Source organism: Pelodiscus sinensis, chromosome 16 (genome assembly GCF_052426305.1).
Source record: "Pelodiscus sinensis isolate ZL-2025 chromosome 16, ASM5242630v1, whole genome shotgun sequence".
Classification (NCBI taxonomy): domain Eukaryota; kingdom Metazoa; phylum Chordata; order Testudines; family Trionychidae; genus Pelodiscus; species Pelodiscus sinensis.
The window spans coordinates 23,614,456-23,629,478 of NC_143067.1; the positions used below are offsets into that span (position 1 = coordinate 23,614,456).

The 15,023-nt window shown below is 39.7% G+C and overlaps 1 protein-coding gene across 9 annotated transcripts in view; it reads right to left on the bottom strand.

Annotated features, from left to right (window-relative positions):
* CPEB4 (cytoplasmic polyadenylation element binding protein 4) overlaps positions 1-15,023 on the bottom strand; it is a 293,293-nt gene that overhangs the window by 52,351 nt on the left and 225,919 nt on the right. For all 9 annotated transcript variants that reach the window (XM_075900271.2, XM_075900273.2, XM_075900272.2 and 6 more), the window contains one exon: positions 7,865-8,038. In XM_075900271.2, the coding sequence (XP_075756386.1) occupies positions 7,865-8,038 (174 nt within the window). The remainder of the gene's footprint in view (positions 1-7,864; positions 8,039-15,023) is intronic.

Sequence of the window (15,023 nt, forward strand, 5' to 3'; positions counted from 1 at the left end):
ATTCATAATTAGTGTAGGGGGCTTTCCCACATATACATTTAATTATAAAAAATCTGGACAAGTGTCACCAGTTTTATGTTTTTCAATGTGGCCTATACAAGGTTTTTTTTGCTTATATTTATAGTGGAAAAAGGTGACAAACCACCATTCTGACAGTTTTCTTGGTTGGTGCTCTGAGGGTTAACAGGAATGTTTACTGCAATGGAATTATGTCGAGGTTACATGTTGGTACAGAGATAGCAGTGAGTCCACCACTTTGTAACTTTGCAGAAATAGGCCTCCATTCAAGACAACACTTACATATGCCTAGTTTTAAAGAATATGCTTAAATGTCTTCCTGAATTAGGATCAAAGGGCCTTAAAATTTTACAGTGGCGAGGTGGATTTAAATTATATCTATATGGATTGTGATCTTTAATCTAGTTCACTTTTTCCGGCAGCTGTGGGGGAAGAGAAGGAAACAACATAGCACGTCTTGAGAATCCTGACTTAAAATTTCAATATAGGTTAACAAAAGCAATACAACTGTGGTAAGTCTAGGGTCCTACACAAAATGCACTGTTCATATGCCAACCTATTTTCACACAATAAAATACATTACCTGGGAATAAAGAATATATTCCCCAACAACATTCTATTGTATTATAAATGTCATGTTACATATGCCCTTTTAATTGCTAACAGCATATCCCATGGTAACCAGGGTGAAAGTATCTTATGCTTGACAGGGATGTCAGACTGTCATCTCTCAGTGATTTACAAGTGCAATATATTACAATCTTGTTGACTGAAAAACAAGTCTATATTAAAATAATGTTATGGTTAAAAAAAAATCCACAGTATATGAACTTTTTTGATCGCAGTTGCCACAGTGCTCCAACAACAGCCCCTCTCATGCTCAGACATCTTGAGACACAGGATTCCTTTATCAGATGTGTCTCTGCAACACTAAAGCTATGGACTATATTAGCAAGTTTACAGTGGCACAGAGCTCTCTGACTGATGTAATTTTACCACTCGCAACAAGTGATGCTAGCTATGTTGGCAGGAGAGCTTTTTCCGCTGACACAGCACTTTGCGCTACCACTTATGCTGATAAAACCTATGTTGCTCAGAGGTCTTGGTTTTTTTTTTTTTTTCACACCCCGAGCACCACACATTTTGCCGACATGTGGTAGTGTAGATCTGATCCTAGTGTTGCTGTATATCATTCTTTACACAGCCACTGAAATGTCTCTCCGCCCATTATTCATGTTGAAGTCAAATATTTTTGGTTTCTGCATTCATTTCTGCCACAAAGTAGAACAATAATTTGCATAAGGAGCTGAATAATTAGCCAAAACTAGATGAGACTGTACAAACCTAATAGTACTGCTGGTAATATTACTGTTACTCTTAGTTTCTGAAGCCCATTGGAAGAATATTTTAAAACATGGGCAGGTCTCATAAGGAAGAAGAATGTACTTCCTTACTTCCAAAGTGTTTAGTAATTTGAAACACATGATCCAAGTAATTGAACATTTGAATACCAATTCAATGTTGCATGTTTTCACCTTTTAAAAGCTAGCTCCAAAAGTTACAGATTCATTAAATTAGAATTGGGGGATTATATAATTTCATAAAAAGATACAACTATGCAAAAAATACCCATAAAACAACTTTTTAAAGAGACACTTGGGAATGATAGTGTGGGTATTTTTATGCACTTATTGTAAGGCAGGTAGAACAGGTATAAACGTGCTAATTGCCCCCTTACTGAAAAAGTCAGAATCTTTCTAATATAAAAACTAGGATTGTCAAGCTATTAAAAAAGGAAATGCAATTAATAGCTCTGTTAAACAATATCATACAAATTATTTAAATATCTAAATGTTTTCTGTATTTTCAAATATTGATTTAAATTACAACAAAAAGTATATTGTGTTCACTTCATATTTATTTTTAATTACAAATATTTGCACTGTAAAAAAAGAAACTGGATTTTTCAATTCACCTAACAAATACGATCTCTATTATGAAAGTTGAACTTAATTGCAGAATTATGTAAAAAAAAATTTAATTCAACAATAATGAAAAGCTTTAGAGCCCATCTGTTCATTCAGTCTTACTACAGGTTTAGGAACATTCGTGGTCTGGTTTGGAGAGGTTCAATCTGTATTTGTTCAGCCATTCACTCAAACACTTTTGATTACATTTTCAGGAAGTAATTCTGCCCACTTTTTCTTTACAATTGTCAAGTGAGAACAGGCATTCACGTGGCACAGTTGTAACTAGCATTACAACATATTTGCATGCCAGACATGCTAAAAAAGATTATTGGTTATTCATGCTTCAATCATCATTCCTAAGGATATGCACTCATGATGATATGTTCTACTCGATAACAATTCAAAGCAGCATGGACCGATGCATGTTCATTTTTTATTATCATGACTCAGAAGCTACCAGCAGAAGGTGGATTTTCTTTATTGGTAGTTTGGGTTCTTTAGTTTCCACATCCTAGTGTTGCTGTTTTAAGATTTCTGAAAGCATTCTCCACACCTTATCCCTTTCAGATTTTGTAAGGCACCTTAGGTTTCTTAAATATTGGGTTGAGTGCTGTTACTCTCTTTAGAGCAGAGATGGGGAAACTAAGGCTCAGGGGCCAGATGCAGTTCCTGGCTTGCCTTGATCTGGCCCCTGAGGCTCAGGCTCCCTCCACAGCATTGGGGAGCTGGCACACACAAAATCTACTAGCCTGGGCCCCCTTAGGCTCTGGTGTGCAATGGGAATGTAGGGAGTGTTTTTATCCTTCTCCGTTAGGGTCCATGTCAGTGAGGGTTTGGGGTTTTTATTTTTTGGCTTCTCACTTGTGTGCAGCCCCCAACTGATTTTTCTGAGAGCCAGCGGCCCCCAACCCTGCTCTAGAAATATCATACTGGTACCTTCTTTGTGTTTAGTCAGATCTGCAGTGAATTTATTCTTAAAACCAACAATATAAGCTGGGTCATCATCTGAGAGTGCTGTAACATGAAATATATGGTGAATGTGAATAAAACAGCAGGAGACAGACCATTCTCCAAGGAGTTCAGTCACAAATGTAATTAATGCATTTTTAAATGAGCATCATCAGCATGGAAGCATATCTTTTGGAATAGTGGCCAAAGCATGAAGGGGCATACAAATGCCTTGAAATGCTGGCTATGAAAGTACCAGGCTAACACCTATTTTCACTTTCTAAGGCAGTGTAAATAAGAAGCAGGCAGCAATATTCTCCCATAAATGTAAACAAACTTGTTTTCTTAATGACTGGCTCCAGAAGTAATAGTCCTGAGCTCATTAAAAATTTTACATACAATTATTTTTGAAAGTCATTATTTTTGTACATAATTCTACATTTTTAAGTTCAACTCTCATGACAAAGATTGTACTACAGTACCTGTATTAAGTGACATGAAAAATACTATTTATCACTTTTCCAGTGTAAATATTTGTAAGAAAAATAAAAAAATTAGCATTGTACACTTTGTATTCTGAATTGTACTTGAAATCAATATATTTGAAAATGTAAAAAAACAAATTCAATAAATTTCAATTGGTATTCTCATTGTTTAACATTGCCATTAAAACTGAGTAACTGCAATTAATTTTTTTAATTTGTGACTTAGTTCGTATATATGTTAACTATGATTAATCTACAGTCCTAACAGAAACCAATTTATTTCTGTCACAAGGTTTGTTTTCTCTTAGGGTACGTCTAGACTACATGCCTCTGTCACCAGAGGCATGTAGATTAGGCTACCAGACATAGGAAAATGAAGCGGCGATTTAAATAATCGCTGCTTCATTTAAATTTACATGGCTGCCGCGCTGAGCCAACAAACAGCTGATCAGCTGTTTGTCACCTCAGCGCGATAGTCTGGACATGCGGGTGTCGACATCAAAGGTATTTGTCGACCACCCAGGTAAACCTCATCCCAGGAGGCATACCTGGGTGGTCGACAAATACCTTTGATGTCGACACCCGCGCGTCCAGACTATCGCGCTGAGGTGACAAACAGCTGATCAGCTGTTTGTTGGCTCAGCGCGGCAGCCATGTAAATTTAAATGAAGCGGCGATTATTTAAATCGCCGCTTCATTTTCCTATGTCTGGTAGCCTAATCTACATGCCTCTGACGACAGAGGCATGTAGTCTAGATGTACCTTTAGTGTTGAAAGATTTTGATCTACATTAGACACAACAGTCTTAAGCATCTGAGGCACTACATCCATCTGTCAAGGCAAGACCACTGCTGACCAAAGAACATTACTATGATAATCTTATTCACATGAAGATCCTAGCACGGACTGCTCCCTAAAACAGATCTGCCTGTTTTTATGGTCTAGGGCTGGGCTATATACAACAAAAAAAAAACGGACTGGAGAAAGAAGATATTTATCTCACAAATGTTATAGTACATTAAGTCCTCATTCTCAAAACCTGTACTATTCTTTGTTAAAGAGCTCGTATTTTTATCATTCAGTAACAAAGCCGTTGTCGGGACAGGGCTAATGGGAACAGCGGGTGTTCAGTGCCACTTAGGATCTGGCCAACTATATGATACAAGAATTCTGTTATCATTCTTTAGACACAACAGAGTCCACTTTACAGTTTATAGAATCATAGAATACTAGGACTGGAAGGGACCTCAAGAGGTCATAGAGTCCAATCCCCTGCCCTCATGGCAGGACCAAGTACAGTAAAACTCCATTGGTCCAGCAACCAATGCTCCGGCACTCCTTATGGTCCGGCACTATCAGGAACCCAGAAGTACTCTGGCTGCTGGACAATTGGAGCTGCTCAGCATCCAGCTTCCCCGATTCAGCCGCTGCTGAAACTGACCAGCAGCTGAATCAGGGAAGCCAGGGGCAGAACAGCTGGGGCGCTGCCGGGTTGGTCTTGTAGTGCTGCCCCTCGGGACCAACCTGGCAGCACTCCAGCTGCTCTGCCCCAGGCGTCCCCGATTCAGCCGCTGCTGAAACTGACCAGCAGAGGCTGAATCGGGGACGCCTGGGGCAGAGCTGGACTATCAGAAGGGGGGGCTATGAAGGGTCGGGGGGGGCTATGAGAGGTCGGGGTTAGCATCCCCCCCCACCACCCCAGACCCCTCATAGCCCCCCTTCCGATAGTCCGGCATATTTGATAATCTGGCACCCCCTGGGTCCTAAAGGTGCCAGATTATAGGTACTTTACTGTGCTGTCTAGACCTGTGTTTCCCAATTTTATTTGGCCATGGAATCCTTTTAAACGCGGAAGAATTTTGAGGAACCCCTACAGCCAGGAGGAAAATTTGTCAAGGGGAAAAAAACCCCAAAAAACCAGGGAGACCTTGCAGCCAAAATGCAGTCACGCATGTCCCGATCAGGCTTTGGAAATGCAGACGGGCAGCACGGGAGGGGAGAGGAGGTATCTGAAAGCCAGCAGGAAACCAGAGAAGGTTTAAGAGAAGAAGGTCTCGAGGCGGGGAGGGGAGGGCGGGGACCAAATACTCGTGAAACCCTTACTTTCACTTCACGGAACCCCGGGGTTCCACGGAGCACCATTTGGGAAACACTGGTCTAGACTATCCCAGATAGATGTTTATCTAACCTACTCTTAAATATCTCCACAAATGGAGATTCCACAATCTCCCTGGGCAATTTATTCTAGTGTTTAACCACCCTGACAGTTAGGAAGTTTTTCCTAACATCCAACCTAAACCTCCCTTACTACAGTTTAAGCCCACTGCTTCTTGTTCTATCCTCAATGGCCAAGATGAACAAGTTTTCTCCCTCCTCCTTATGACACCCTTTTAGATACCTGAAAACTGCTATCATGTCCCCCCTTAATCTTCTTTTCTAAACTAAACAAACCCAATTCTTTCAGCCTTCTCTAGACCTTCATGTTCTCTAGACCTTTAATCATTCTTGTTGCTCTTCTGGACTCTCTCCAATTTCTCCATATCTTCCTTGAAATGTGGTGCCCAGAACTGGACACAATACTCCAACTGAGGCCTAACCAGCGTAGAGTAGAGTGGAAGAATGACTTCTCATGTCTTGCTCACAACATACCTATTAATGCATCCCAGAATCATGTTTGCTTTTTTTGCAACAGCATCACACTGCTGACTCATATTTAGCTTGTGGTCCACTATAACCCCTAGTTCCCTTTCTGCCGTACTCCTTCCTAGATAGTCGCTTCCCATTCTGTATGCGTGAAACTGATTGTTCCTTCTAAAGTGGAGCACTTTGCATTTGTCTTTATTAAACTTCATCCTGTTTACCTCAGACCATTTCTCCAATTTGTCCAGATCATTTTGAATTATGACCCTATCCTCCAAAGCAGTTGCAACCCCTCTCAGCTTGGTATCATCTGCAAACTTAATAAGTGTACTTTCTATACTAATATCTAAATCGTTGATGAAGCTACTGAACAAAGCCGGTCCCAAAACAGACCCCTGCGGAACCCCACTTGTTATACCTTTCCAGCAGGATTGAGAACCATTAATAACTACTCTCTGAATACAGTTATCCTGCCAGTTATGCACCCACCTTATAGTAGCCTCATCTAAGTTGTATTTGCCTAGTTTATTGATAAGAATATCGTGCGAGACCGTATCAAACACCTTACTAAAGTCCAGATATATCTCATCCACCGCTTCTCCCTTATCCACAGGATTCGTTATCCTATCAAAGAAAGCTATCAGATTGGTTTGACATGATTTGTTCTTTACAAATCCATGCTGGCTGTTACCTATCACCTTACCACCTTCCAAGTGTTTACAGATAATTTCCTTAATTACTTGCTCCATTATCTTCCCTGTCACAGAAGTTAAACTAACTGTAGTTTGGTCTGTAGTTTCCTGGGTTGTTCTTATTTCCCTTTTTATAGATGGGCACTATATTTGCCCTTTTCTAGTCTTCTGGAATCTCTCGTCTCCCATGATTTTCCAAATATGATAGAGGAGGTATCTGAGCCTCTAGCTATCAGCTATTAAGTATTCTAGGATGCATTTCATCAGGCACTGGTGACTTGCAGGCATCTCTAACTTTTCTAAGTGATTTTTAACTTTTTTTTTAATTTTATCTTCTAAACCTACTCCCTTTCCACTAGCATTCACTATATTAGGCATTCCTTCATTAGATTTCTTGGTGAAGACCGAAACAAAGAAGTCATTAAGCATCTCTGCCATTTCCAAGTTTCCTGTTACGGTTTCTCCCTCCTCACTGAGCAGCACCTCTCCTTGGTCTTCCTCTTGCTTCTAATGTATTTATAAAAAGTCTTCTTGTTTCCCTTTATTCCTATAGCTAGTTTGAGCTCATTTTGTGCCTTTGCCTTTCTGATCTTGCCCCTGCATTCCGGTGTTGTTTGCCTATATTCATTCTTTGTAATTTGTCCTAATTTCCATTTTTTAATAGGACTCCTTTTTTATTTTTAGATCATGCAAGATCTTGTGGTTAAGCCCAGGCAGTCTTTTGCCATATTTTCCATCTTTCCTACACAGCGTAATAGCTTGCTTTTGGGCCTTAACAACATCCCTTTGAAAAACTGGCAAATCTCCTCAGTTGTTTTTCCCCTCATTCTTGATTCTCATGGGACCTTACCTATCAGCTCTCTGAGCTTACCAAAATCCACCTTCCTGAAATCCATTGTCTCTACTTTGCTGTTCTCCCTTCTACCGTTCCTTAGAATTGTGAACTCTATGATTTCATGATCACTTTCACCCAAGCTGCCTTCCACTGTCAAATTATCAACTGGTTCCTCCGTTTGTTAAAATTAAATCTAGAACAGCTTCCCCCGGTAAAATGACCCCTTATCATTGGGTCAGTGTGGGTTGTTTTGACTGCATTGGTTTCTGAGAATACCTTCATCAATATCTGGTGGCAGTCCACCTACGAACACCTTGCGGGAATATCGTTCCACTCTTTCGCCATTTTGGTGAGAGAAGCAGTGTGGTGATCCTAACCCACTATGAAGAGTCTGATCCCCACGTCCATCATCCAGGAACCCATCTTCCATTGGAAACAGTGAAGATTGACCTAGGGAAAAAAAAGGGAAAAACATTCTAATAGGACAAAACATACCATATAAATATTTTAAAAAGTGTTAATTATTAGCAGTACGGCTTCTTTTACTCTTCCCTTTCAATGAGTAATGGGAAGACAAAACATGATCATTTTGATATTCTACTAACCTTTGATATTCATTTAACCTTTATCATTTCTAGTTCTACTACATTCCAAATGTCATGAGAATTACACAGCTACAGAAAGATGCAAAATCTTATTATTGAAAATATATAACAGAACAAACAGCATTTTAAAAGAACTTCTAAGACTACAATTTTCCATAGCTAAAACTTAGCTGTGTTTTTATGCAAGTCATTTTTAAAAGACTTGAGAGAGAAAGAAACATTATTTAACCTTAATGATTACTTCCTAGGGACTATCCTGATTGTATATACATAACTAAAAATCAAGGATGTATGTCATTTCCCAAAGAACTTCTGACATTCATAAGGTAATTTCACAGTACAACAAAAAAAATTCCCACATCAGCTAAATACATTCATTTTTTAGGTCACTTGATATCAAAACATTAAAATCACAAGCCATACACTTGTAGATGATAAAAATACGGAGACAAAAGAGACACTGCAATTTCCTGCAAATGACGACTGGAGACTCATTTAGTAATGTGGCATTCTTGGAGCAGATCAACTTTACTTAGATATTCTACAAGACGATTTGTTTGTTCATTAATTCGTTTTCTAACCAAACATGTTGCAAGAATTGTTCCTTTACTGAGACAGTCACATGTTCTTTTGCTGTAACACTTTTTGTGCATATTCCTTACTAAAGATCTTTGATTTACAAATCCAATTATATAACGCAATACACACAAATGCACTCAAACTAATCCCTGCAATGATATTTTCCTTTTTACAATGTACAATAAATAGAATCACAACATAAGCTGACCAGTCCTGTACTAATACACATATGGGTGGTGGGGGAGCAAATCAGCATGAGGTATGTTAAGGTGTCTAGAAAAATATTTCATTTGCCAACAGTTAGCTACACGGTGATATTTCAGAATTCACTATGATCTACAAAAATGGTTATCAGTGGGATTAATTTATCTTAGTTATCCTTCATTTGGAATGCCAACTAGGTTACATACATTTACATTATTTTAAATTAAATCCAATTATTTAGAGACTGAAGATTGGATCACCTCTAAAATTAGGACATCATCTATGTAAAGTCAAAATCTAGTAGAGATCCCATTTTACCAATATTCTTCCTTAAGCTATAGAATAAATACATTCAGAAAATTAAAGAACTCAAAAGTGATGAAGTTTTAGTTTCAGTATTCAACCACCTTATTTTTTAAATGTCTTTTACTCAAGAAATCCTTTGAAAATTAACAAAATGAAATCAAACCCACTTTTATGACTAAGTTTCTACCATTATAGCTTTTCAAGGCTTTACAGTGGTTTCTCTCATCTGGTGCATTATCCATTTTTATCTTGTTTATTAAGACCCAATTCCTGTAGATGATTATGCATGTGAGAGACGTTGAGTATCTAGGTAGTCATGATGAACACAACCACACTACTAATATGCATAAACTTAATCAGTATACATGTTTACAGGATCAGGGCCTTTCATCATAAACCCAATGGGATAGGGCCCATATCCACTACAGACTATGCTGTGCAAACACAACTGTCGGCACTCAATAGTCATAATAGGAATCACTTCAACTGAGTTATCATTCATAAACACAGGAGGAAAAACAGTATTTTAGCTCTTCTGAGTAGTAATGCATGTAGATGATGCTTAGCTACAGGATTATGCCCATCTCAACCAAGGTAGTACTATTCTGGAATGATACTTTATTCAGTTAAAAGGATTACCACAGCATGCAAACTAATTACGTAAGCTTGGTTAAAGTGATACTTTCAAATCTTATCTTTTTAGGTTGCTTTCTAGTAACAGCTTAGTGCTATGTGCACCATGAGACATTTTCAACATTAGAAAATTAAAGAGGAATATTGTTACCTCGCCTTCTCCCATATGTCCTTGCTGCATGTTAAATGAGAAAGAAAACAGCCTTTCAAACATTGTTATAAGAACCAAAAGATCTAGTTTCATCTCCTTTATACTAGCTCAGTGGTTCTTGAGCCTTTCCATACTACCGACCACTTAAAACAGTGTCCAGAAGATTATCTCTGTCCCCCACCTCTCAGTTGTTTGGTTATACAAATTAACATTACATCTGCAAAGGAGACAAGCATAGTAAAGAGACTTTATTTTGAATACAATTGATTTAGCTTCTGGATTACCACCTTATTTAGTCTGTGTACTCTTTACTGCTCTCCCTGGATGTATGTCTTCTTAATAATGGACCACCCCTTGTACTAGGCACATAAGTCACTTGATACTTTGATTCTGCATGTTCCCTACCTTTTCAATGTCAGTGACTTCCAAATCTGATCATGATTAAATTTATAACTCTTGACAAAGATATATATAGGATGCAGAAAGGTGTCTTAATTTTTTTGAAGTTAAGGTTACCAAAAAGCCAGCACAAACCCTAAGAGTCCTTGATTAACTTACTACTAACAGGAAGCTTCATAGTTTCAAGACTGACAACCATAGTTGAGAAGCGTAACAGCTGTGTGGATCACTGCCCTCTGCACACCTCCAGAGATCCATAGTTGAAAACTGTGCGCACTCCATTATAAAAACTGATGCATGTACATGGTAGTTACAACTATGGAGCTCACCACTTTTTCTGAGCTTTTTTTGAGGAAGGTAACAGGGTGCTGGGAATTGAGAATGTTCTACTGCCAAAATAATTAAGACGATCTCCACAACTACTAGAACATGCCCAATAAGTCATTCCCCACTCAAAATTACACTTAAAAATAATCACGTGATCTACAACCCTAACAGACAGGAGAAAACTGTTCCAAAATCTGAATTTCTTGGAGAGTACTATAAAAAACTCTGATAATAAATCACCAGCTTTTATTTTCTTTCCTCATTCAAAATTCAACTTTGCAAACCCACAAGTAGCTACAGCATCTAAATGTTTTAAATCCGCTACAATTCGTAGATACTTAACTCAGGTGAAATAAAGCCAAACAATCAAATTTACTTAGGCGATTATTTTATATTTATTTTACTGATCTTTTTCTGATGGGGGCATTCAACACACATAATCCCAATGAGAAAGTATAGCTACACACTGGTCCTCAATTGACAATGTAGCCACAAGTGCTTGGCATGTATTTCCTGCTATAACAGAGGTCAGCAACCTATAACTCAGTACAGAACCAAATATGGCTCTTTTGTCATTCCCAAAACATGTGCAACTTTTTAAATTAAAATTCAAAATTTTAAAATTGCATAATTACTCATGTTAAGGTGATCTTTCTTTTATCTATTTCATCTTTAACCAGAGGTGAAAATAAGGTGGTGCACCCCAGGAAGAACTGGCTGCGCTGCAGCAAGAAGAGCTGGCAAAGGGATAGTGAGAGGTGCTGACAACTGTATATGCCTCCAACTGGCTGTGGTGGCCCAGCTCCAGCCCCCATCTAACTGCCACTGTCTGTCCCCAGCTGCCGTGCTGCTAAGACAGACCCCGTGACCCAGCCCCATGATGCAACAGCCTGACCATGGTGGCCCATCTTGAGCTCCGGCTGCGGCAGCCTGGTCAACAAGGCCTCAATCAAGGCCCAACCCCCATTTAGGCACAGCGTCTTATCCTCAGCCCTGATCCTGGGGCAGGTCCCATGTTTCGGCCCCCATCTGGCTGCAGGGAGGGATTGTAGGGGCCCCCTCCTGCTGCTGCCTGGGTAGGAGGGGAGGTCACAATCCATCTATGGTGATCCTGGTTCAACCCCTTGTCCAGCCACTGCTGTCCGGGTGCAGCAGCTCATCCCCGGCCAGATAAGGTAATCTTACTGCCACTTACTTTACTTCCCATCCCCAGCACCCTGCCCTGCCTCCTGCAACTCTCACACACCCCAACCCTGCCTCCTGCATCACCAGCAGTAGCAGAAGTCTGACTACAATGTTTCATTTATGCTATTATTATGTAAATTATCATATTAAGTTGAATATTTTCAGTCATGCAAATGGGCATTCTTATATGGCTCTCTGCTGACTACTTGTTCTGAATTTTGATATAGTTTGGCTCTTTGGTTTGAAAAGGTTGCCGAGCCCTGTGCTATAAACTTGTATCTTACATTTTGGGATCTTCACAAAAAGTATAGTTTATATATGGTAATTATACTACTATTTTAAGTAAAATCTAAGATGTTCCTATAGTTCCCAAATGAGTGAGAATATAAGTTTATTTCCATGCAATGGCCTTACTAGTTGCTTTTTATACTGTAGAGAGGTCCAAAGCTTTTGTGCCTTTAAGAACCTAAAGTGTTTTCAAAGCATACTCTTGTCTATAAAGCCATAAAATCCCATGGTCTGTAAACTGGTAACAAAACCAAAACATACAAAAACCTCACTTATCTGGTGCACCGCTACTCTTGAAAACTTGCTATTCGACATAACTGTAATTCCTGAGAAGGGCCTATCTGACACAGAGATTGAGTTCGCAAACTTCTTGCTGCTTCTCTACCTGTGTGTCATTACAAGCCACGTTTTCTCAACATAAATAGTACAAACATGCAACTTAGCAAGTAGCTGTGGGAATTTTAGTACAAAATATTATTGAGCAGGTTGAGACTCAACAGTATTTTTCTGGGAAAAAAATTTTACCCCCCCAAACCACCCTCCCCCCAAGATCTAGTCAAAAACATTCAGCATTATGGTTAAATTCTGCTTTTTATTTTAAAATTAAACATATGGTAGTACTCTTTTGTATTTTTCCACATTTATTTAATCTGGTCCACCTTATTTTTGACATTTTAAAATATTCCTTTGGAGCCACATATTATTTTACTTTTCAAAGATATCCCTGTTGTGCTCAAAGCCCATCAATTTCCTGTATATTTGTGCACTTTTGGGGATGTTTTGTGGAAGTGCTGTGTTTTTGGAAGGCTGAAGACATGCCTGACTAAAATGTAAAGCCTTATTCGATACATGACTTTCATAGTTTACTTTAGAGAAATCTGTGCTTTTGCAACTGTGCTAGCTAAGATTCCTTAAAGAAGGCTTTATTTGAACTGAAATAGTTACTAGTGGTGGAAAGGCAGTCACCTAGTTCTTGGATAAAAGAGATCTGTGTATAGAGTTAGCACTAAAAAGTAAGACCACTTCAGTGAAGAGGAAGTTGTACAAAATATCACTGAAGTTTTTTCTTTAATTCCTAGTTTTTTCTTTAATTCCTTTACAATTTAAGTTAAAACACCATCGAAGGCTTGGTCATACCCAAGAAAATTGAGTGAAGGCTGAAATTTCATCCTTAACCCACCTCTTGCCAGAAAATTGCAATATATAGTCATATTGCATGTAGGGCAACCCACTGCTTTGAATAAGGTGGCCATAACCTCTGTTATCAACTAGACCAATGGTCTCCAAACTTTTTATGAAATGTTAACAATGTAAAGTGTCTGCCCAACCACCAGAGCCACGGCCTCAGCCAGGACTGTGAGATGGGTCTGGAGTAGCGCTGGATGGCTTTCCTTCTTTGCCCCCTTCACGGACTGGCCCAGGACACGAGTGGAACCAAATTGCAGCTGAGAATAGGACTGGAGAAGAGCTGGATGGCCTCCCTCCTGGGACTGTGATATAGAGCCTCTTCTGGGGAAGGAGCTTGGATCAAGAACAGAGCTACAGCAAGGGCTGGGAGCTGCAGGCAGGCAGGGGCAGTGACCAGAAGCAGGGATGGGTGGCACTCCCTCCCTGTCCCATGTGGTGGCTGGCCTGCTGCCCCGCCCCATATTCCCTCCACTTCCCCTTAGGGAAGCACACACTACTGTTTGTATTGTTAATATTAGCCCAGGGAAAAATTCTCCAAGAAAGTAAATGGTGAGCAACTTAGTCTAAATCAAGTACAGGCAGTCCCCGGGTTACGTACAAGATAGGGACTGTAGGTTTGTTCTTAAGTTGAATTTGTATGTAAGTCAGAACTGGTACATATTGTAGGGGAAACTCTAGCCAAACATTTCTCCAGAGCTCAGTTTTATTCTCCCACACCTCACTTCCCTCAGTCCTTTATTCTCAAGCTGAGGTGTCTGCTGAAAAAAGCCGCTCTGCGTCTCCCTGGTCTGCTGGGGGTGGGCCCTAGCTTCGCGTCTCCCTGGTCTGCTGGGGGGAAGCAGCTAGTGCAGGGTTGCCTCACCCCGTTTGTAAGTAGGGATCCGATGTAAGTCGGATCCATGTAACCCGGGGACTGCCTGTAATCTCTGATATTCTGTACCCTCAATGTCCCCTGCAATGAGAATATAGTGCAATTTTTACACTTCCTCGTTCTCAAGGCTTTTCTCAATGAATCCATCTGTATCCTTGCCTCCGGTTATATCTCCCATCTCTTCTCCCATTGTTTCACTTGCTTACTGGCATCTCCATGCCACCGTCATGCTGAGTTGTCTCCCAATTAGTATATGCCAAGTTCCTGCCATCTTCTTTTAGAAGCTCCAAAAGACGAACGTGTATTATATTATGCATTACCAATGTGCTCAGTCCTGTATAAGGCACACAGATAAGTCTCTGCCTCAAAAGACAATCTAGACGACATACCTAAAGATGATATGCCGAACAATTGAGTTAAAAAGGTCACCTTAGATTTAAAGTTCCTTAAATTCCAAACCTGCCAAAAACATTGTGTGGGAGAAGCCTTGAGGCCATGCAGAGCCCCTCATAATTTTTGTGGGGCTCCTCAAATATCCACTTACATGGAACAACTTGCAGGATTAGGGCGCTAATGAATTTGGCTGAGAGAGAGCTGAATGAGCACTTGAATGAGAATGCCAGCAGCCTAGCATTGGGAGGCTTTTCCATGCAAAAGAGGCAGTATGTAAGACAGCACAAAGATGGGAGTTGGAGTGAC